Here is a 22,815-nt window from a genome sequence, read left to right as displayed (position 1 = left end):
CTAGACACCCATTTGTTGATCAATTTTACTTCATTCATTAATAACAATCATTTGCATATCAATGTCATCCAGACAATGACATATAATTTACATAAAAATTCATTCATTGATCAAATTTTTTCCATTCATTAATAATAATCACTTGCATATCAATGTTTCCAGACAATTGCATAAAATTTCTAGACAAACTTAATCATGAATCAATTTTACTCTATTCATTGATAACAATTACATGTATATCAATGTTATCTAGACAAATTCATTAATTAATAAGCTATCGAAATTTACATCTTATAAAAAACACTTAAAAAAAATGAAGCTCAATACATTTTAATGTCTTCTATATCTTTATCCTTGAATGGAGATGATCATTAAATAACTACAAAAATAAATAAATTAATCAATAAAAAGTGAAATTCAAAACTAAATAATTAAAGTATTTGAGTAATTCACAGTGGTATCCCATGATAATTCAGACTGATGAAGAAACTCCTTCAACCTACATTAATAATTAATAATCACATCAATATTTAGAATTTTTTACCACCACTCTGAACTCTGGGCAAAGGGTATTATCAGGTGCTTACTGCTTAGCTTGATAAATAGGCCAAACAAAGAAATTCCACTGGAATAAGTGATGTAAAACTAAATATGCTAGTAAAGCTGAACTCCATAATAGTGACACCATGACCTTAAATGTTGTATATACCTCAACAAAAATTCCAAAGTAAGATATTTTCTGGATGCAGCATTTCAGCTATATCCCAACTTGAAGTCTAGCCTGTCGTAAGAAACATAAAACAAATCAGAAGAACACTTCATTTCATTGAATCAACAATACATGCTCCATGCTAATTCAAGAAATGCTTAAAAGATCTTCCAATTTTACATCTGGTGAAATTTTATCTTCAACTTTACCATCTATCTCCGGAGATGGAGAAGAATGAGGAGAAAACATCTTAATATCAGTATCAAAACTTGTACATTGATGGATCCAAGCCCTTCTGTTTTAACCAGGTCTCAAAAGCAAAGAACTTCCATTTGGAATTAAGATTACGGTATGGCAGAAATCTCACCAAGGAACCAAAAGAAACCTGTAAAATGGTTTAATTGAGTTCAGAATAAATTAAAGAAACAATCTAAGACTAAGAAACTGTTTTTAGTCCAACATACCGTTTTCTAAGTACTTACAATGAAACCTTTGGTATTGCAGCTTACTAGTTCCACATCTTCTTTGTCTCCGGTCTCCCTGCCCTAGTCCAATCAGCATATTCACCTTCCTACAAAATTAAAGAGCACAAAGTTAACACAGAGGAAAATAAGTAAATAACTCATATAGTCCATATAATCTGACCTGGAAATCTGACACATTAACAACATTCCCTAAATTATCATTGCTTGTTTGACTTCCAAGATTAAGGTAAGTGCCCTCTTCAACAAATTTCGAGGTTTGTTTTGCATATTGATCTAATCTAAAAAAAATGCATTCAAGTAATTAACCAAAACTGGAATCACAACCATAAACTTAACCATTAAACTATTTTGATATACCTTTTTGGCTTTGCCTGTATTGCAGCATCCACAGGCAACTCCAATCCATAATCAACTGACTTTATATCTAATGATTCTCTTAAATCATTTGGCGCCTGATGTAACTCCAGCTGCTTATGTTGCTTTGGTTCCTAATCAGTCAAGCAAAAAATTATTTTAAAACCAGGCTTACATCACACAAAAATTATATTGCAAGTAGCAACAAATTTTACATTTTGTATACATATAAAAGACCATAAATGAGAAAGTAAGATTCCCATCAATATGGACATATATGTGATCTGTAAACAAGACAAACACATACAAATGGTGGAACCAGTGAAAGCAATGGGTCAATTTTCACATATTTTACAAATAGTTATCTTTCTAATAAGCCCAAGACTTATAGTTCATTTTAATTGGTGCATACCAGTTCATTTATATATATATATATATATATATTTAATTTAGTGTGTGATGTGCATGAGGCCATTTCTCGTTGACAAGTACAAACAAAAACAGTTTTCCTACTTGTGGCCAGAACAATTTAGCAAACATTTGGCAATTCTAGTAACCTAGAAATAAAGCTTAATCAGTAAGAGATTATTCACTTAGCATTATATATATATAATATATATATATATATAGATTATTATACAAAAATAAAGATACTATATAACTATAACGCGTTTTATTGGATGATTATTGCCGCTACTGGGACAAGTCTCTTAAGGTCAAAGTTAGGTACATATTATCCATTCTTCATTTTCTTTCTCCAAATTTTTCCGTAATATTGCTAAAGAAAAGTATAGAACCCAACTTAAATATGTTATATGAATTAATAAATTGCAAAAGTTGATACACACTAATGACCCAACATACGTGCATGAAAATAGAGTTATACAAAAATGATTTAGAAAAGTAAGACATGGTGAGTAGTCCCTGGTTTACAGCTTTTCATCCATAATGGTGCTTCAAACCACCTTCTTTTCCTCTATATAAAGTCCTTTAGTTTAGGACATCAACCCCACACATATCCTCATCCCAAAATATCCTCTCATTCTAAACCCTCTCAAAGAAAAACGAAGTGCTGCCAGAGGGCTAGTTGTCATTATGGCATCATCATCATCATATCTTCATTTTCCTTAGTAATAATAACCCTTACACTTGTTCCCTTTCTATTTTCCTCCATTAGCTTCTCTTACTCATTCAAAGATATTCAATCACGGTGCAACCCTCAACCCTCTTTTTTTAGCTCCCACACATGCTTACCATATGCATCCAGCACCCAAACGATATACAAATACTCCCTACACAAAAAACATGCGTTTTCTAAAGGTCCAAAGCTGCATAATTATGCAGAGTACAGGGGCTAAAATTCTAAACTGGACCAGAACTGCAGCTTCCCTTCCATTACCATATTAGTGAACTACGATGATGCACACACCATAACCTTCCATGCATTGCCTGTGACTTCCAGTTGCAGAGAAAAGGTGATTTATAACAACTGATCTGCATCTCCACACACCAATTCTGCTGCTTCTCAAGCTAATGCTGTTGTGGCCAAAGATGGCTCTGGAAAGTACACAACAATGAAAACTTCTGATAAAATATATTATAGGAATGTCGAATACGATTTTTTTTTCTAAATTTCATTATCTCTAACGTCATTTTCATGTCTCAAATAATTCAGAAGGCTCTTATATGATGAATTGCCAGTTTGTACCAGAGGTGAAGGATCTCTTTGACAACACAGACTCTTAATACGACACACTTGGTTTTTATGGTGTTGATACGTCACACTGTTTCTAAATTTCATTATCTGTCCACGAATTCAGAAAGATAAAAACAGAGCTAATATGACACTATGCAATAATACTTCAATTCAAGTCCAAGACCTAAAAGCAGATAACATTGAAAGACTAAGTTCAGCACTCGAAATTTCAATACAACAGCAAAGCACATTCTCAGTTTTAAAAAATTGCAAACGCATTCGTAGCACAAGCAATCGAACCTGAAACCGCACGAAGTTACAAAGAGAAGGAGAAGGAGCGCACGAAGGAGAAGAAGTATTTAGGGATTCAAGAAAAAAGGAAAAAAATGGAAAACTGAAGTTTCAGTTTCAGATAAAATGGGAAACGCGATTAATTACTATGTTAATTTTAATTTTAACCGTCATAATAAACTTCACGATTATTACAAAAATGCTACTGCACAATTTGTTATGACAGGTAAATTACACCCGTCATAGTAAGCTGTCATTGATTCTTATATTTGTACTTATTACAAAAAGTACATATTCATTGACTGTCATTGATACTTATTACAAAAAGTGTATTCAATATTAAGGCTATTCTACTCTGCTTCGAGCTCGCCTCTGGGCTTAAGATGAATTTTTTGAAAAGTAGAATTGGCGGGTTGGGGTTGAGTCAGAGCTTGCTTCAACATTTTGCGGCTATTCTTAATTGTAAAGTGATGGTGACCCCGTTTGTTTATTTAGGATTGCCGGTAGGAGGAAGTCACAAGCGTGGTGCTTTTTGGAGCGGGGTGTTAGAGAGAGTTCAGGGTAAACTTTCAAGGTGGAGAGGTAGGTGTTTTTCTTTGGCTGGGAGGATTTGTTTGATAAAGTCTGTTCTGTCCTCAATTCCGCTATTTTTTATGTCACTATTCAAGTTACCGTCTGTGGTGGCAGAGCAGCTAGTTCGGCTACAAAGGAATTTCCTTTGGGGGTGGGGTTCTGATGGTAGGAAGATCGCTTGGGCCTCTTGGAAAAAAGTTTGTGAGCCTCGTGATTATGGGGATCTTGGTGTTATTGACCTTAGGAAGTTTAATCTGGCTTTGTTAGGTAAGTGGATTTGGAGGTTTGGTACGGATAAAGGAGGTTTGTGGAAAGAAATCCTTGTTTCTAAATATGGTGGTTGGAGAATTTTGAGAGAGGTGGGTAAAATAAGAAAGGGTTCCCTTTGGTGGAAAGATTTGATGGAGGTGTGGGCTTCGGAGGGTTGGGGAAGAAATTTTGAAGATGGTTTTCAGTGGGATGTTGGTGATGGGAAGGGTATCTCTTTCTGGGAGGACAATTGGCTGAGTTGTGGAGCTTTGAAGGTCGTTTTCCCGAGACTGTTTTCCCTTAGTTTGGCTAAAGATGCAAAGGTGGTTGAGCTTGGGAATTGGATTGATGGTGTTTGGGTGTGGCACTTTGTTTGGCGTAGATCCTTTTTCGAATGGGAGAAGCCTATGGAGGAGTAGTTGGTTCAGCTGTTGCAAGGGGCGAAGTTGGAACTGGGGAAGGAAGATTGTTGGATTTGGAAGGCTGGGGGTTCAAAACTTTTACGGTTAACTCAGCCTATGTTCAAGTTAGGAAGGATACAATTGGGGAGGTCCCTCCAGTTTATAGTAAGTTGTGGAGGTGCAAAGCCTTGCCTTCTGCTTTGTTCACAGCTTGGAGGGTGATAGAGAATAAGGTTGCTATTAGGGTAAATCTGGAAAGACGCGGGGTGGTGATTGAGAATCCCTTGTGTTGTCTGTGTGGGATGGTGGAAGAGTCATCCAGTCATCTGTTTTTCGTCTGCGATTTCGCTTGGCGTGTTTGGTGTCTTTGTTTTAAGTGGCTAGGCGTATCCTTCGTTATTCATAAGGATTCTTTGGCAAACTTTCTACAGTTCAAGTTAAGTCAGGCTTCAGATTCGGTTAATGACATTTGGGGTGCAATTTGGGTTGGAGTTGTAAGTGGTATTTGGAATCATAGGAATTGTGTGTCCTTCGATAGGGGGGGTGGTAGATGCGCTCGAAGTATTCGCCTTAGTACAGGTAAAAGTTTGGTCGTGAATTTACGCAAAGTCTCATTGTGCTTCCTTCGGGTACTCTAATTGGGTTTTGAACCCATTGGATTGTATGAAGATGATAATTTAATGTTTTCTTGTGGTTAGTTTGGTTGTTCCTTAGATATTCAGGTAGGCGTTTCGTGGTAGGAGTATGGTAAGGTGTTTTGCTCTTTATGTATAAGGGTTGAACCACCCCTCAAGTGGTTCCCATTTATTTATTTTTTATTGCCGATAAAAAAAAACAATACTAAAATTAAAGATTAATAAAAAGATAAAATAGAAAAAAAATTAGAGTGATTAATGAAGAAAATCTCTTTTATATGTAAATATAAAATAAATAAAAAAATCTTTTTATTAAAATAAAACCATTTTAAAATTAAACTGTCAATTGTAATTATTAAAGATAATTTTTTACTGGTTGACAGAAAAGTTTTGTAATTTTTTTTTACAATGACAAAAAAATAAATAAAGCTTGTTATGAAAGCAATATATTTTAATAGATAGGTTCGAAGAAAGAAAAAAGTGAGTCAAGTAAGTGGGGTTTAGTAAAGAATCAAATAATGCAAGTTCCTGTACATTGAAAGGGTAGAGGTGGAAAAGATGTAACCTTAGCCTCGAAGGAGAAGTAACAGAGAAAGTGTTGTCTGAGTATAAATTCCACCCTTATATTCTTCCTTATCAAACCAACCATCCAAACAAACTCATTCATTTGCAGCATCAAAATGAGTGGCAGCGACGGCAGCGGAAGCAGCTGGACCTCAAGGTTTCTGAAAGTAGCGAGCGCAGCCGCCGCTACTGCCGCCGTAGCCGGCGGTTTGTATGTCGCTCTCTCATCAGCATCTGCTAACTCGGAGCATGAAGCAGCGTTCGGCGCAAGGCGTGAGAGCGGAGAGCGTGAGCATGGTGAGGCTCGGTCGTGCAAGCAGGCTAATAATAACATGGGTGGCGGCACCCCGGTGGTATGTAAATTTTGTTCTCTTCACTCACGCTTTTGGTTTGTGGATTAATTTTGAAAGCAACATGTGAGTTGTTATCTTTGACAGGAGAAGTGGAAGAAGCCTGAGGTTGGTTGGGTGAAGCTGAACGTGGATGGTTCGCGAGACCATTACAACGTAGTCTCTGCAGGTTGCGGCGGGGTTGTGAGGGACTCAGCAGGAAAGTGGGTGCGTGGCTTTGCTAAAAAACTGGACTCATCTTTGGAAGTGCACCAGACAGAGTTAGAAGCCATTCTCGCGGGGCTGCAGCTTGTTTCAAAGATGAAGTTTAAGAAAGTGGTCGTGGAGTCAGACAATAAATCCGTGGTGAGCATGGTGGAGAACTCGGTTAAGCCCAATCACCATGATTATGACATCATCCAACAGATAAGGGCGATGCTACACCGTTCTGACTGGGAAGTGAGGCTTGATAATATCTTGAAATCGGCCAATAGTGTTGCTGATAAACTCGCCAAACATGCTCGTACTCTGTCTTCTGATGATCCCTACCAGGAGTATTCTGTTGAACCTGAGTTTCTCCAGAGAGATGGGTGTGTCAGCAGCTTCTAGAGATTTTACTAAAATAACAAACTCAAAATCATCACATGGCGTGAGGATTTTGAAGCCACTGCTTCTTCAACTAGTTTTATGTTTTATGTTGTTTATCAATTATGTTTTATGTTCTTCAACTAGTTTTATGTTTTATGTTTTATGTGATCGATGTGACTGGTAATAATTCAATGTCAACGTAATGGCTTCACTTTTTTTTGTCTTTTGGAAAACAAAAGTATAGTTGGGCATTGGAAATGCTTGGACGCGACAACATTTGTTTTGTAAAAGGAAATTGATTTTTCTTCCAAAAAGTTAGTCTTCACTTCAGGTTTGGGTCACTATCTAAGTATTCGAGATTTCCATCTCGACAATACCAACAATTAACGTCACTAATCAAGATTAAAACTTAATCACGTAATTAGTAAAATGTAACACGTTAAATGATTAAAAAATAGCAATTAAGAGACTTTAGTGTACTCTAGTCATTTGTATAGGTATGGAGTCCAGCATGATGAATATAAATAAGTAAAGAGTAATTGATCCTTCCTAATTGCTATATACCCTCTTATTAGTTTGAGAATTGATTTGGGTGTTGTCCTAATGTTTGAGAACCCAATTGTCCCTGGCTCATGGTTTACAAGTGTTTATTACGTAATGACTCTTAATAATACTATTAATTACTCTCTCTCGCATGGTAGTGGATTCATGAGAAATGAAGTGGTCGAGTAGTCGAATGGTGCTCGACATCCAGTGTTTGAAACTCTACACCTCAATAGTACACTTGTCCCTTAGGCTCGAGTATGACAAAGAGTTTAAGTTTTGTAAGGAGAGTTGTTCTTTTGGTTGGTCGAGGTGTAGCATTCGCTTTGTTACGTGGCTTGGTTTGTCTTGGCAAATGAAACTATTCGTCTCCCAACTAATCTAAAAAAGAAAGGGAAGGACAGGCAGAAGGAAAGTGAACATGGAAAATTGATCCTGCAAATCAATTGGGTCAACATTAAAAATAGATCTTATGGATGTGTCTCTGCATTCTGGTTTGATATACGATATTGGTGTAGTAATACCAACATTTTTAGTGCAAATCATATTTTTAATCTCAGTACATCCTTGACAAATGAAGGAACCAGTACATGAATCACAAGTAAACTTATCATTAAAACATGATAATTCAAAATCTCATTAAAATTCAAGTAAATTATCATCCTTAAAACCAATAAGTTTGTCAATGCAAAGAATAAAGTAATTCTGGATTGGCTGTTTTATAGCGTCTACGTTATTGGAACGATATACACTTCAATGTTAGGCATTCCATTTAAATTAGGTCCTACACCTGTGCATGTATTAGCAAAACCCTCATTGTCTTGAGCAATCATATGCATTTTAGGAGTATCTCGATAAGGGTCTATACCTCTAAATGAAATGGAAATTAGATTAATGTTTGTATACAACATTTGATTCATTGAAGTATTGTTGATATTTATTTTATTTACATTAATTTCTTTATACATCATTTTATTTATTGAAGTATTATTGATATTTACTTTATTTTGTTAGGCATCAAACCTTCTTTGATTAGAATATTAAAGTTTGATTCAATTTTATTGTTCTTCCTTACATTTTTTATTGTCCAAAAAGTGATATCAAAGACTACAACTAATTAAATAGATCCAAAACAAAAAAAATACAAAAAAAGTTTTAAAAAAATTGAAAAGTAGTTGGTCAACCCGCCAACCCACCCTATAATGAGACATGTTACTAATTCTAGTTTGTATAACCTTGACATACTAGCTTGGTCCGATCCGTTTTTGGCAGATCAATGATGGATTGGACCAAGACGGAACTACTGACTTGCTTTGCCATCACTAATAACATGCAAAATTTATTTTTCCACAATTTTTTAGAATTGAAAAAAAGTTAGAAAATAATTAATATTTTATATAATTAAAAGTTAATGTCATTTTGAGAAATCATAAAACTAGAATCACTACAAGAAAATCATGAAATAGAAACAAATTTTTAGAGACCAAAATAATTAATTACAATAGTAACTAAATTAGAAACCATTTTAGAAACTAAAAAAAATGGTTTATAAATTAGTTTATATTATTGTTAAATAGTTTCTAAATTGATATCTAATTAGCCACCAAGGTTTTAACTACCAATTATTTAGTTTCTAAATTTGCTCTCTAAAACTTTGGTTACTAATTAGATAACAATTTAGAAACTATTTAACAATAATAGAAACTAATTTAAAAACCAAAATTTCTTTTAGTTTCTAAAGTGGTCTCTAATTTAATTATTATTATAACTAATTATTTTAGTTTCTAAAAATTGGTTTGTAGTAAATAAAATTGTCACAAAACATGATTTTATTGAATTATTATAAGATTCTTAACAGCAATACAATGTAGTTATTTGAAAGTACTAGCATATAGATGATTTCCAATATTTTATTATAAATAATAATTTTCATTAAATAAGTTGAATATAAACTTCTCAATGTATAAATAGTTTATTAATGCCTTACATTTTGTTTCCCTTTTTCGAGGGTAATGAGTAATTCAATCCACCTTCACGGTTCCGTTTTTTCAAGGATTAATACATAATAGCTTTTTTAAAAGTGTGCATGTTGAAAAAGTAAATGCAATAAATATGAAAGAAATTGCCAAAATAATACTTAGTTGGGTAGAAAAATTTATATTCTTTGCTCTATAAAAATAAGCACATCCTTTGTCTTTGTAAAAGGTTCACATATATTTTTTATATTAGTGAATAAACTTTTATTTACATATCTTATATATATGTATATATATGTGTTAATAGAATATTTCAATATTAATAAATTTTTAATATTTAATTATGTCAAATTATTCGTACTAAAATAAATAAAATATAAATAACTATAACAATTAGTCCTCTAGCTGCACCAACACAAATATTTAACCAAATGGTAGCCATGTTCATCTATATGCTTACGTGACTTGACCCTCACAAAATAGTTTAATATTTTTCTGACTTTCTACATCTTGGGGCTTACTAAGAATAATTTTAAAGTGGATTCTCTTTCAACAGTTGAGATGGCCGAGTTGGTCTAAGGCGCCAGATTAAGGTTCTGGTCCGAAAGGGTGTGGGTTCAAATCCCACTCTCAACAAATAATTTTTATAAATATTGAGGTGCAGGAAGAAGCTGTCCTTTAACGGTGGTGATTAAGAAAGATGGGTCTCAAAGTCCATAAATACTTTTCTTCGAGAGTTTCTTCTTGCACCATTTTTAAATTAGCCTTGGGGGTGTTTTGGAAGCAATTTTTTGACTTATCTAGAAGAAATTTTTCAAATACGAATTGGTGGATCCAAAATGCATTTTTTTGGCTTACAAATTGGTGGATCTAGAATGCATTTCAATCCGGGTAACTTTCGGACACACTCATTCAGAATATTTTTGGATCACTCAATTCGGGACTATGTTACGGAATCACGATTCTGGAAAACAAAAACAATAGGGATGAGATGAAGAGACATCACCGAACCACCACCAAGTGAAACGCACCTCACGGTTCCTATGCGATGAGATGAAGCTGTCGTGCCCAAAGAAAGGCAAAGAAACGTAAGAAATGTAGGTTTGTGGTGTGCGTAAGGAAGAAGAAGAAAGAGTATGGATAGTGTGTTTTAGGGTTTTTAGAAAATAATAAGGATAATTTTGTCTTTGCATAACATTGTGAGGGTGCTGGAAGAAAAACATAAAGGTGCAGGAAGAAACTCCCTGTTTCATCATGCACCAAATTTCTCCCTGTAGCCTTAGGTTTTGGAAATTCTGTTTTGGAGAACGTTTTTTGGGAATATATTTTATGAATTCCAAAAAATATGTTCTAGAAACATTTTGGAAAAAGTATTATGGAAGTCATTTTTATAAAGGGTAAAACAATTTTTTCTGAAATTGATTGATACGAAATGGGCACCTTCTTTCTGAACCTCCACATTTTCTTACTACTCTCTATACTTCTTCAAATACTAGAATTATCCTATATTTTGAATTTTAGAATTCAGAATATAAAATTTGGTATTTCGAATTCTAAGAATTCATAATACAAAATTTATTTTGCATTCTGAATTATTTTGAATTTTAAAATTTGGAATACAAATGTGTATTTCGAATTGTAGAATCTGAAATACAAAGTATAATTCGTTATACAAATGTCACTTTATGTCACTTTGAATCTATCATTTTACCTTTAACCTGCTGATTCTCTTGGCATTGGTTAGAGCAAATTTTCATATGCTATTTCCATACATAATTGGGAGAAGCTCATCCGACACTAGAGTTGGAAACGCCTCATTTTGTTTAATTCTTGTTCTTCATTTCCTTCTTGTCAAATCCAAGGGGGACTTCTCATATTTATAATCTTCCTATGGTGTGCTCTGTTTACTATTCTTCCGTACTCTCTTCTTTTTACCACGCTAAAAGCAGGAACGGGTGTGAGGAAGGAAATGCCACTTGTGGTGCATGGAACAAATGAAGAAGAGAAGATGGGGTGTTGCAGGTTTTTTTTAAGGGTCAAATGGTAATTTCATGACTCCATTGAGGTGTAGGAAGAAGGAACCTACAAAATGTTATTACTCGGCCATGTCCACATGGAGACTATTGGTTTTGGGCTCTTCCATTATGCACCCTCATATTTTAAACCTACACTCCCATATAATTATAAATTCAACTTTACCTTTCCTGAATATATATTTTATATTTTGGATTAAACAATCTAGAATTCAAAAGTTAAGAACTTTTTAATATTTCTATTTTTTTTATACTTTTTAATATAAAATTTGATGTATTTAGTGGTGGTTGTTGAATACAAAGATATAATCCTAATTGTGGAGCAAAATGTCTAATGAAATAGATAAGTTGTCTGATATGGATGAGTCAAACATAATAAAGTTTGTGGCATCTTAAGATGAATTGGTTGGAGGAGACAATGTTCGACCATTTACAACATATGATATAAGTTTAATTGCATTTACTTGTGTAAGAAATGTGTGACATATGATATACTTAAGTTGTAATGTATTTGTATAAGAATTTGGTACATGAGATGACTTACTAAGGTAGCCTTTAGACTAGGTTTTGTAGTTGTTATTTTGAAGTCTGGCAAAGCAAATGGACAACAGGAAAAAAAGACGTATGTGTTGTTAGATTGTGAAAGGGGTGGTAAGTATATGAAAAACAAAATTAATTTGGAAGTTACTGTGATTGGTACAAGAAAATGCGATTGTTCTTTTAAATTGCAAGGCAAACTAGGTATTGGAGAAGGTTGGATGTTGAAGGTAATATATCCATGAATTGGTTAATACATTAGTTGCTCACCCTTATGCTCACAAATTAAAATCAAATGAACATTTCATGGTTATTGACATGACTAAGAGTATAGTAAAGTTAATAAACATAATACTTACTTGGAAATAGTAGTACAATGAGAAAAAATTCACGACAATAAGGCAAATATACAACTAGATATGCATATAAGAGATCACAAAGATGATCCAGAATTTAAATGCAACAGTTAATGATGTTGTTAAAGCGTGACAATTATATTCAATAGAGTTGTGGTAATGAGTTTACATAGGTTGTTTACATGTCATTTTTAGACACATCTCAATTCGGTTAAATTGTTGAATGTATTTAACATTATGCTCTTGATGGACAACACATACAAAACCAACAAAGGTGTTCTTTGCTTGAGATAGTTGACGTGACGTCCACAGGATCGACTTTCTATGCTCCTTTTGTGTTGTTAGCAAGTGAGCGAGAAAGCAACTTTTTTGGTCCCTCAAAAGACTTAGAGGGTTATCTTTTAGGATGGATGTTTTCCTAAAGTAGTTATCAGTGACATAAATCTTGCTTTAATAAATGCAATTAACATTATCTTTCCTGAAACTTCCAACATTTTGTGTCGGTTCCACATTAATAAAAATGTTGGAGAAAAATGAAAAATGTTAGTGGACTCTATGTAGGCTTGAGAATTTTTTATGGATGCATGAGATTCTGTGATAGATTGTGCAAATTGTGATGCATTTGTGGGATATGTGAAATGTTTTGAAGTTGTTTGTTTGCCATAATTAGTATTTTTCGACTATGTGAACAACATATGGATCATTCCCACATAAGAAATTTTTGTAAAGGCATGGACATTCAAGGTGTGCATTTGGGAAACATAAGGTTGACTAAGTATATTATTTTGTATGTATTCATTAGTTGTTGTTAATAAACAAAAAAAACTTGTTAATTCCACATTCATTAGTTATTGTGTACTTGCATTTATCATGCTTAATCATAGAATTCGCTCACTAGAATTTGAAGTGGGTACTTCAAAATAGTATGAGAGACTTGTGTACATTCTGGAACATAATCAACAACATCACATGGTTGCAACATAATGAAACTAAAACATCGTTTAAGAAGATTATGCATGTTGTGAGCCACACTTCCTATATAAGTTTATATAAAAGACTACAAGGGTTTGTATCTAAATATGCTTTGATGCACATTGCTCAGGAGTTTGATTGGGTTAAACATGTTGATATTGATAGTGAACATTGTGGTTGTCTACTCGGACATACTCACGATTTACCTTGTGCATGCAAATTAGCTATATATGACCTTGGTTGCATACCCTTAAATAAAGTTCATGTTATGTGAGTCAGACTAAGCTTTTATGATATGCCATCATGTGATTCATCCTCTGAGTTGTCTAACAAGAATTTAATGTTATACTGAATTATTTTAAAGAAGTTAACATTGCAGGGAAATTGATAATTAAGAGCAAGTTTTGTGAAATTGCATACCAATATATTAACGTGTGCATCATGGATAAAGTGAAAATCAAGGAATCACAAAAAGTCTAGCAAATAGATTGGTCATATCTACAAAGCATGAACCCTCATATTTTAAGCATATTGTTGTCATTCATTCTATAAAGGATAGTTCTTCTACATGAAAGTCAAGCAAAGAGAGGGAAAAATGAAGTTCCCCTTGAACACTAAAGCAATTTCAGTGTTGGACCAATTTCATCCCAATATATAATTGATGTCATTGATATGAAGGTTGATGGTAATTGCGGATATCGATCTATAGTTGCATTGTTGGGAATGGGGGACATGGTCGCTTGTTAGAATGGATTTGTTGAAAGAAATTTGTCACTGGTGTGATAAATATGCTACATCATTGGATAGTTATGAATGGGTAGACTAACTAAAAATGTCATCCCTGGTGGATGAGATGTCAATGGTAAATTATGACACACATTACACACTTTTTTTTAATGTCTATACTACAATGATAATTCTCTAACTGACATTGATGTCTTCGTAGGCTAGTAGAGAAATGGACGACTATGTTCTATGAGATACGTGATTATTAGTGGATACAATGTTGTTTTAGTGTTTATCATTGTAGCAAAATATGACTATACTTCTATTACGAAGTAAGTCTCCATCCAATCATATGTATAAGACATGTGCACAATTCACATTTTGTTAAAGTATTTTCATACATGTGTGGTCATGTTTTACATTATTATTCCTAATTACTCACTGATTATACTATACGTTTAAAAATTGTGCAAACAATTGTGGGATAGTTGTCTCATACCAACTCTAATTGTAGGATAGTTGTCTCATACCAACTCTAGACATATTTTGGTCTGTATATTATTATACAATAGTTAACTTATGATTTTTATTCTATATTAGTGTAAAAGTGTTTACCTAAATATTAGGAGTTCCACTCACATATGTTTAGATAATTGACTTTATTCATGCACAATGTTGATTTTATTCTTGTATATGATTCAGATTGTATTCAATTTCAATATTAATAAACTTATTTAAAATAAACAAATACATTATGAAATGTGGAATTCAGAATATATTTTCCATTCAGAAATATATATCAAATAAGGCAATCCGAAATGCATTTTATCAAGAGCAAATTTATCATTCAGGTTTAAAAGATGGGAATAAAGAATGCAAGAACCTTGGTTTTGACTTGTGGGAGAATATAGTTGGCAAAGAATTTCGTATTCGTAAATATCCACTTCTACTAGGCTCAACTTTAAAAAAATAAAAAAATAAAAATCATTTTAGTCTACCAAATATTCAGCCGTCACATTAACATCTAAGTAAGAAATTTATAAAAAATGTTTTTAGAAAATAACTTTTAGATATTACAAGTGGATGTTTTATATCACAAACAGTAGTAGGTCAATTAACCTTCTATAAAACACAAATTATTAACAACTATCATAATTTTTTCAAGATGAAAAGTTAATGATTAAATAAAAAGTCACTAACTTTATAAACTAAAAACAGAAGTCTATTTTAACTTTTCTTTACTTAAAGGCCCAATGTGATAGGATTTCGTATTTTTAGAGTGGCATCAGGAATCATCATCCATGCTCTAGTGCTTGTTTGCATTTGGAAGGTTGAGAAAACTGTGGAGGCGTTTTCCAAGAACCATGCAGATGATGGGGTCTCAACAAGCCTTGGCCTTAGCTCTTCATCTGATTCTTCACTACTACCATTCTGCTTGAAGAAAAAGGGAGAGGCCAAACTTGGTTATAATTTTGTCAGTCAACATGTTTGGTAGGTCAGAATAAACCAGTTCGTCTTTTGGCATCTCTAGGCACATCTTTTTCTGATGATGTGCATTCCTCAAACTGATATATGATTTTCGTCAGGATCAATTTTAATGCTTTCCTTGAAAAAATGTGCGCAAATGATTAGCAAGATGAGGACAATAATATCAATATTACTGTCCATCCGGAAAATATTGCACTTTTTAATAAGAAAAAAAATCTTCACATATTTATAGTCCATTAACCTATTATCTGCTGTAAATTTTGGGGGGAATGACGGGGGAGACTAATAAATACATTTAAGATATGAATACCAAACAATGAGCTACAATCGTAATAGCACTTCAATTATAACACCAAATACCGACAACTATATTGTTAGCATTTAGTGACAAGAAGTCAACAGAAACTTATCCTTCAAGCGTGAGATGAGCTTGAACTTCTCCTCGGCCTCAACCTGTGCACGAACGTCAGATTTTGATGCACGATCTGGATGAAACGTGAACAAGGCACGTTTATAGGCTGCTTGCACCTGAAACGTCCATCAACAGACAAATAGCATCAAATACAGCATAGGGCATTGGATAAATCAGAAGTAGGAACCACAATTATGTGACATCCATCATCATCATCATAAGACTACAACACTAAACTAAACATTGAGAAGGGGGCAGACGCAGACATAAGATGTTAAACATGTCAAGGTTTGTAAATGAAGTCACATGTGGGAAAATGAAGCTATATATGTGTGTGTATATTACCATTGTCATTATCTAAAAGATTTGATAACTAAGATCAACCATAAAAAGAGATCTCCCAGGATTCAAATAACCGTAAACAACTTAAATTAAAAATCCGCTTAGATATGAATAAAGGGAACAAACACCCTTGAATTCTCATGTCCACGTCATACTCTGGCTAGTTTTCCATGACCAAAAAAAAATAATGATGCCGAAAGATAATGGAATTTGTAACTTTTCGTACAACCCGTTTTAAGGGCAGGGTTACCTTAAATTTGATTGCATCGAAAGCATTAGTGAAGCAAAAAATAATGTAACTTGCATAAAGATAAGATTTTTTGTACAAATGCTCTCAGGGAGTATTAACTGACCAGCTTTCTTAATAGAAAATATTTAATAGCAACCATGATCTCAAGAATTTACTCATATAAGTGATTTCATTTCATTTGAACAATGGATAGTATAAATATACTAAATAATTAAAAAAGTATATAGCATAGCATTCAAACAATATGGACTCTAAATTATCAAGTGTGATAAAAAGAATGATATATTATTAAAAGAAATAATATATAAACACAACTTGCCTCATTGGGCAAAGGGGTAAAGCTTCCTCCCACATGTATTCCCAGGCCACGAAGCAATGAGGTCATATCATGGCATTGCATCTCCAAATGATTAAGCCCCTTCCTTATATCAACCCGCAGTTGCTCTTTCAGGTTCATAAATTCTTCATCCTGAATTTGGCATTATATGTCAGATTAGAAAAAGAAATAACGAGTTGGTAAAAAATTCCATGGTTTATATTATGTCCACACTGAGCATCAAAGGAGACATTCAAATGGTCATATATAATTAAAAGGAGAAGGAATTTCTAAAAGGTAAAGTGAAGGATAATTAACATAAGAAACACTTTCAGGTGTAAATTAAAGAAATAATTGCAACCTTCTTTTGGGACTCTCTCACTTCTTCAATGCGCTCTTTTTGCCTTCTTTGCATATCCAATAGGCGCTTTTCAGCCTTTCTTCTTTTGCGTAACATTTGTACTTCCTCTGCCTGTAAAAGAACAAGAACACATAATCTCAGTTTAAGGAATCACATTACAACATCATAATCGTAATAGCAAGTTACCCAAAATATAAGTATATATAAACCAAGTATTGTGCCAACATCCAAAATGTAGAAAGTGTTCTGGTGTAAGAATAAATATCATAAGGTAGAAGTGACCAAAGATTATCAAATGAAAACTTCTGCATTAAATTTGACCATCTGGACCCACTTTGATAGCATAACATAACTTGCATCCAGTTGTCTTCTTTTGCGGAGGAAGAGGAAAAGCTCTCATGTCTAGTTCATGTCAAGAGCCTAGATTTCATCAATTATGGTTTGTCAATTGTCTTTTTTCCCAAAGGAAGAGGAAAAAGCTCTCATGTCTAGTCAAGAACCTACATTTCATCAATTATGGTTTGTCACCATCCAAATTGATCAAGCGCTTCAAGTACAACTTTAGGGAAACAAAAGAGGAACAAAGGAGACAACTAACAAAAGCTTAGAAAATTGTAAATAGGATGAGGATTCCAGTAGAGAAAATACCCTTTCATAGAGCTATGGGTTAGCCAAGATCTTCATTATTGAGAGTTGAAAGATGGGTAGATGGTGGTTAAGGACTCAAAAGGTAACACTGAACCAGTCTCTTGTGTTTTGCATTGATAAGTGATTAAGAGTGATGATGATGATGGTTTTGGTGGGCTTAGAGTAGGAGAGGGACTGTGAAAAGTTAGTTGATTAGTAAGGTCAGGAGGGGAGATGACAATGGTTCAACAAATGGGATAGGTAAGACTTGTTGCACAGAACTAGTAGCTTGAAAAGGAAGGAGTCTCCTAAAAAAAATATCACACTTGCAGACATGTAAAAGTATTTAGTTACAAACAAGAGAATAGCATCAATACCCTTTTTAGAGATGACAATATCCTAGGAAAACACATGTGATAGCTCTAGCAAAGAGGTTACCCAACCCGGAAAACATGAACAAAACACACACACCCAAAGACACGAGGAGACATGAAATAAAGGTTCATCTAGAAAGAGTATAGTATATGGAATGTGATTGTCAAGAGAGGAAGTGGGCATTCCCCCAGTGATGAACTAGTACATTAGCACCAAGCAACAAAGTATGAGTAGTTTCAACCAAGTCTCTATTTTTCTTCCTACTACCTAGTAACCTAAAAGGATATTACTGTAAATTCCAGTTATTCAAGTTCAGAAAAACCACATATAATGATTCAGTCATGGAAACAAGAGTTTATGCCACACTTTCTCTGGCACAACATACAAATTTAGAAAGATTAGGTGCTTTGCTGTGATATCATGTAACGTGTATCGCCTTTTTAGTGGTTTAAGCAGAATTATATGTACAATGACTATTATGAAGTCCTGATCCACAATGAGAGTTCCTTATATTCACTAACCAATTTTTCTCGTTGTAGCAAGTTTTGGTTCAGCTAACCTTGCGATAATAATTGCTAATTTTTTGCAGCTTTGTGAGAGAGCTTAGACAAAATAAGAGGTTATTTCCCAAAATAAACTAATCTAAAAATGCACTAAATCAAAAGGCCAACACCAACAAAAGCTTAAATATAAAGTTAGATCTTCCTACACAATAAATTAGACATTTAAAGGGATTTGGCATTTGCACAACTAATTGGCCCTTCATCAACTTGTGAGACCCCAAGCACACATTTTGAAGAACAAAGATATCTAAGGGCATAAATCAAAAGAGATTGAGGGGGCATTAGGAAGAGCTTCTGTTGAGCTTATTGGGGCTTATTTTAACATATAAGCACATCTTCATCTGAAAGTGTTTGTATATTAAAGGCACGTTTAGCTTATTTGTGAAGTTTATCTAACAGCAGCACAACCAATTTTCCCATCTAATTAAATATGCCTTTTTTAGCTTATTTGTGAAGCTTATGTAAAGGTAGCACAACCAATTTTCCCCTCCAACTATATATGCAGTTTTCAGCTTATTTGTGAAGCTTATCTAAAGGTAGCATGGCCAATTTTCCCCTCTCAACAAGTGAGATCACTAACTAAGCACACACATTTGAAGAGACAATGAATCTAAGATCATTATTGAAAGAGACAGAGGGGGCACTTGAAATAGCTTCCCCCAAGATTATTTGGCTCATATTATAATATAAGCACCTAGGCTTAACAATCAAGCCATTTGATTAAGCAAGTGAGAGTGGCTTATGAGTACGAATACTTGAATATAACCATTATTTATCCTACTTGTGAAACTTAACAAAATTAGCTGACTAGCTTATAAGATTGCAATTCATTTTCTTACATCTTATTTATAAAAATAAATCTATTAAATAGAATGCTTATAAAACTAGTAGTACAGTCATAAGCACTTAACTGTTCATAGGCCTCTAACCCAAACATGTGCATAAAATATTTAAATAATAAGATGTGTGTATTACCTGAATTTGCAATTGTAGCTGCCTAGATGCCCATTCCTCTTCCATTGCTTGCTTATATTCATCAGTCTCCTTAAGTTTTTCTCTTTCATTAATTATATTTCTCTCATTTGACGTAGTGCTAGTGAGGCCACAATGATCTTCATTTAAAGCAGGCCCATCACAACTAACATGTCTTTCATCAACAGAGGCACACTTAGAATTCAAATCAAATAAAGAGTCATTTTTACTCTTCAGTGTAGATCCAGAATTAGTAACTTGGCTTTTATCTGCCTCTTGACTCAAGTTCAAAAGTCCAATCTCCTCATTGCCGAATTCTTTCTTGAACCTTGAGACACCAGTAACATCACTACAGCAATCGTAGCTATCAAACTGTGTGCAGGGAGAGAAATCTTTGCTTCTTGTACTTTTTCCATGCCCAATTTTGCAACTTCGATGCAATGATTGCATTTCCTCCTCAGTGAATTCAAACAAAGAAGATTTAAAAGTCTCCCACTCAGCTTTCCTATAAGAATCCTTCAAAGAATTTCCTACTTGCCTATCAACCTTAGCAAAAGAGGATGATTGATTCTTCTCAACATATTTGCCATCAGTGGGACCAAAATGAGTTGTGCCTCCAGCATTCTCCCCACTCCTATTTTCCTCATCAATATCAATGCATACATTTTTGTTAAAATGTAGTCCAGAAGAACTAGCATGCTCATCATAACAAGGTTGGTCATCAAACCCAGTGCGCTTTCTCTTAACCGAAATCTTTTCCCACTGTTCACGATCCATGAGTTCGCAATCAGAGCAATCACTATCTGATGACTCACTTTCAGACCCATCCAAACCGTAGCGATTTCTTCCAGTACCCTCTGCAGCAGGACCTGCTTTCCTATTTTTTAGCCCGTCACATTCAGACTCCTTTTCACAGACACCACTTTCATCAACATCTATGTGAATAGAATCTCGCACACCACTTGAGTCTGGAGAAGACCTTTTGCTAGAGTCTGGAGAAGAACTTTTGCTAGAGGAGGCATCGCTATCCAATTCCCCAACACTTCCCGCAACAACTCCAGGAATCTCCGCATCATCACTTTCGTCATCATCGTCATCATCAATGCTGATAACACTCTGCGGCGTAAATACCCTGTCTCTACTCGGTGCACCAGATCCATGCGACTTAGACATGAACTCAGGGTAATCTATGATCACCACCTCATCAACTTGATCACTGTCTACATCAATAAACACAATTTTTTTAAAATCCTCTTTCTTCCCAGAACAAGTCCTGGGCTGAAAGTGCTCTCTTGAGACGTCTTTTCCCGTCATCTATCTACACCTGCAAACCAAGATCACACCCACACCCAGATAATCATTCAGCAAAAGATCTCCAATATCCAATATCTCACAACAGAAAAACAATAAAAGCCCGCAAATACTTCATCCAATCAAAATTCTACCCAGCAGAAATTGCAAGCCATGCATCATCACCTCACGTATTCAACACACACTATCCCCCACCCTACAGCCAATACTCCACCCTAACACTCTAACAACCCGAACGAAACCCCTAATTAAAGAGCAAGAAAAGGCTGAAGTGAAAATCTAAACATGCGTCGAATCAACCACATTCGAGAAAATTGGGGAAAAAATTGTAAAACTGAACCCTACCTCCATAAAACAAGAGGAACTTGTCGAATCAAAACCGAGGCCGTAGAAGCTGACGTCCGCAGAGAGAAAGATAGTGAAATTGGAATTGGGCGAAAGAGGGAAAAAAATTGACCCAAAAATTGATGAAAACTGAAGGAGGGTAGGTCAACTCAAAACGCAAAAATGTTTGGTTGTTTGAAATTTTGGATTTTGATTATGCAAGCACGTTTCCCGTTTTGCTTCTTAGTCACGCACGCCCCCAATTTATATTTTAGTTCTGTATATTTTATTCCAAGCCTCCTCTCCCCACAGTTATGTCTGCACCATCGTTTCTAGCCCTTGGATGTAACTACAAAGATGAGATTCAAAGCTAAAGAATCATATCTTTAAATACAGTTAAACCCAAAAAAAAAACACTTTATTACTATAATCTCTTAATTTTTTTTTAAAATATTGTGATATGTTTGGTACAACTCATGGTGATGTATTTTTAATATTAAATTACTGGGTGGAATGGACTTGGGATATGTTATTTAAACAAATGTTGTAACTCGTAATTTTAAGAAAAAGATAAGTTATTAAATTATAAAATAATCAAATTAATAAGAGAAGTTATTAAATTATAAGAGAATCAAATTAATAAGAGAAGTTATTAAATTAATAACTGTTATTTTTTGCAAAGATAAATTTATAAAAAAATTATTAAACTCATTATTATTTCTTCAAGGATAAATTTAGAAAAAAAATGTGTACAGATAAGAAGGAGGAGTCATTATATGTTGTTATAGATTAAAACATTATCTTTAATTAATTATAAAATGGTATTCAGTTATTAAAACATAATTTTCCATCTTAAAATATAACTTTGGTTTAATCCATAATTTTAATCATTTTATTTTAAAATAAACAATATTAATGTCACGTGGATTAGAAATATGTCACACGCAAAATTTATATTTTTTATTTTAAAAATTGAAGACGTACGTAATATAATAAATCACAGATAAACCAATTTTACTAAACTTCCTTAATACAAATATTAATATTTTAACTGTAAATATCTTTCTTATCTCTTATTTAATTTAATGTAGTTGTGGATTTATGAATATCAACGGAAACAAAAAATTCAAATTTAATTATATATATATATATATTCTCTATTTACTCCTTCATTTACGTATTTTAAATTTAATTAAAACAAAATTGTAAGTGTTATTACGAAAGAGTGGACTTTAAGCCTAACTCAACCCCATAAAATCGACTCATAGGGTTGAGGTTTGCACCCACTTATATACAATGAAAGGCTCTAATCTCTAGTCGATGTGAGATCTCCAACAAGTGTGGATCTCATTGTATTATCATATTATACATCTCATCTTAAAAAAGTGATAGAAAAGTGTTAACATATTTTAAAAATATTTTTTATTATTTAATTACAATAATTTTGTAAGTGGAAA

The 22,815-nt window shown here is 33.8% G+C and overlaps 1 protein-coding gene, 1 long non-coding RNA gene and 1 other non-coding gene across 3 annotated transcripts; 1 reads left to right on the top strand and 2 right to left on the bottom strand.

Annotated features, from left to right (window-relative positions):
- Positions 1 to 343: 343 nt before the first annotated feature.
- Positions 344 to 1,464, bottom strand: LOC137805768 (uncharacterized). The gene is made up of 3 exons (XR_011080235.1): positions 1,355 to 1,464; positions 1,192 to 1,280; positions 344 to 1,094 (listed from the first exon to the last, which is right to left on the bottom strand). It is a non-coding gene; the product is annotated as an uncharacterized lncRNA (long non-coding RNA).
- Positions 1,465 to 9,948: 8,484 nt separating this feature from the next.
- On the top strand, positions 9,949 to 10,029 carry TRNAL-AAG (transfer RNA leucine (anticodon AAG)). The gene has a single exon. It is a non-coding gene; the product is annotated as a tRNA-Leu (tRNA).
- Positions 10,030 to 15,645: 5,616 nt separating this feature from the next.
- Positions 15,646 to 21,705, bottom strand: LOC137806339 (uncharacterized). Its single transcript, XM_068606387.1, has 5 exons — positions 21,380 to 21,705; positions 19,727 to 21,047; positions 17,187 to 17,297; positions 16,829 to 16,978; positions 15,646 to 16,033 (listed from the first exon to the last, which is right to left on the bottom strand). Exons 2-5 carry the CDS (start codon positions 21,035 to 21,037, stop codon positions 15,887 to 15,889), a joined length of 1,719 nt encoding a protein of 572 aa, XP_068462488.1. The 5' UTR covers positions 21,038 to 21,047; positions 21,380 to 21,705; the 3' UTR covers positions 15,646 to 15,886.
- Between the last annotated feature and the right edge of the window lie 1,110 nt (positions 21,706 to 22,815).

The sequence above is a fragment of the Phaseolus vulgaris genome, chromosome 3 (assembly GCF_000499845.2).
Source record: "Phaseolus vulgaris cultivar G19833 chromosome 3, P. vulgaris v2.0, whole genome shotgun sequence".
Lineage (NCBI taxonomy): Eukaryota > Viridiplantae > Streptophyta > Magnoliopsida > Fabales > Fabaceae > Phaseolus > Phaseolus vulgaris.
The sequence above is the reverse complement of the archived record's forward strand: the minus strand, read 5'-3'. Positions and strand labels throughout refer to the sequence as shown.

Excerpts from the sequence above, each read along its gene's own strand:
- LOC137806339 (XM_068606387.1), bottom strand. The coding sequence starts at position 21,037 with ATGACGGGAAAAGACGTCTCAAGAGAGCACTTTCAGCCCAGGACTTGT. Across the intron at positions 17,298-19,726 it reads AGCTACAATTGCAAATTCAG|GCAGAGGAAGTACAAATGTT; the intron begins GTAATACACACA and ends GTTCTTTTACAG. Across the intron at positions 16,979-17,186 it reads TGAGAGAGTCCCAAAAGAAG|GATGAAGAATTTATGAACCT; the intron begins GTTGCAATTATT and ends TGCCAAATTCAG.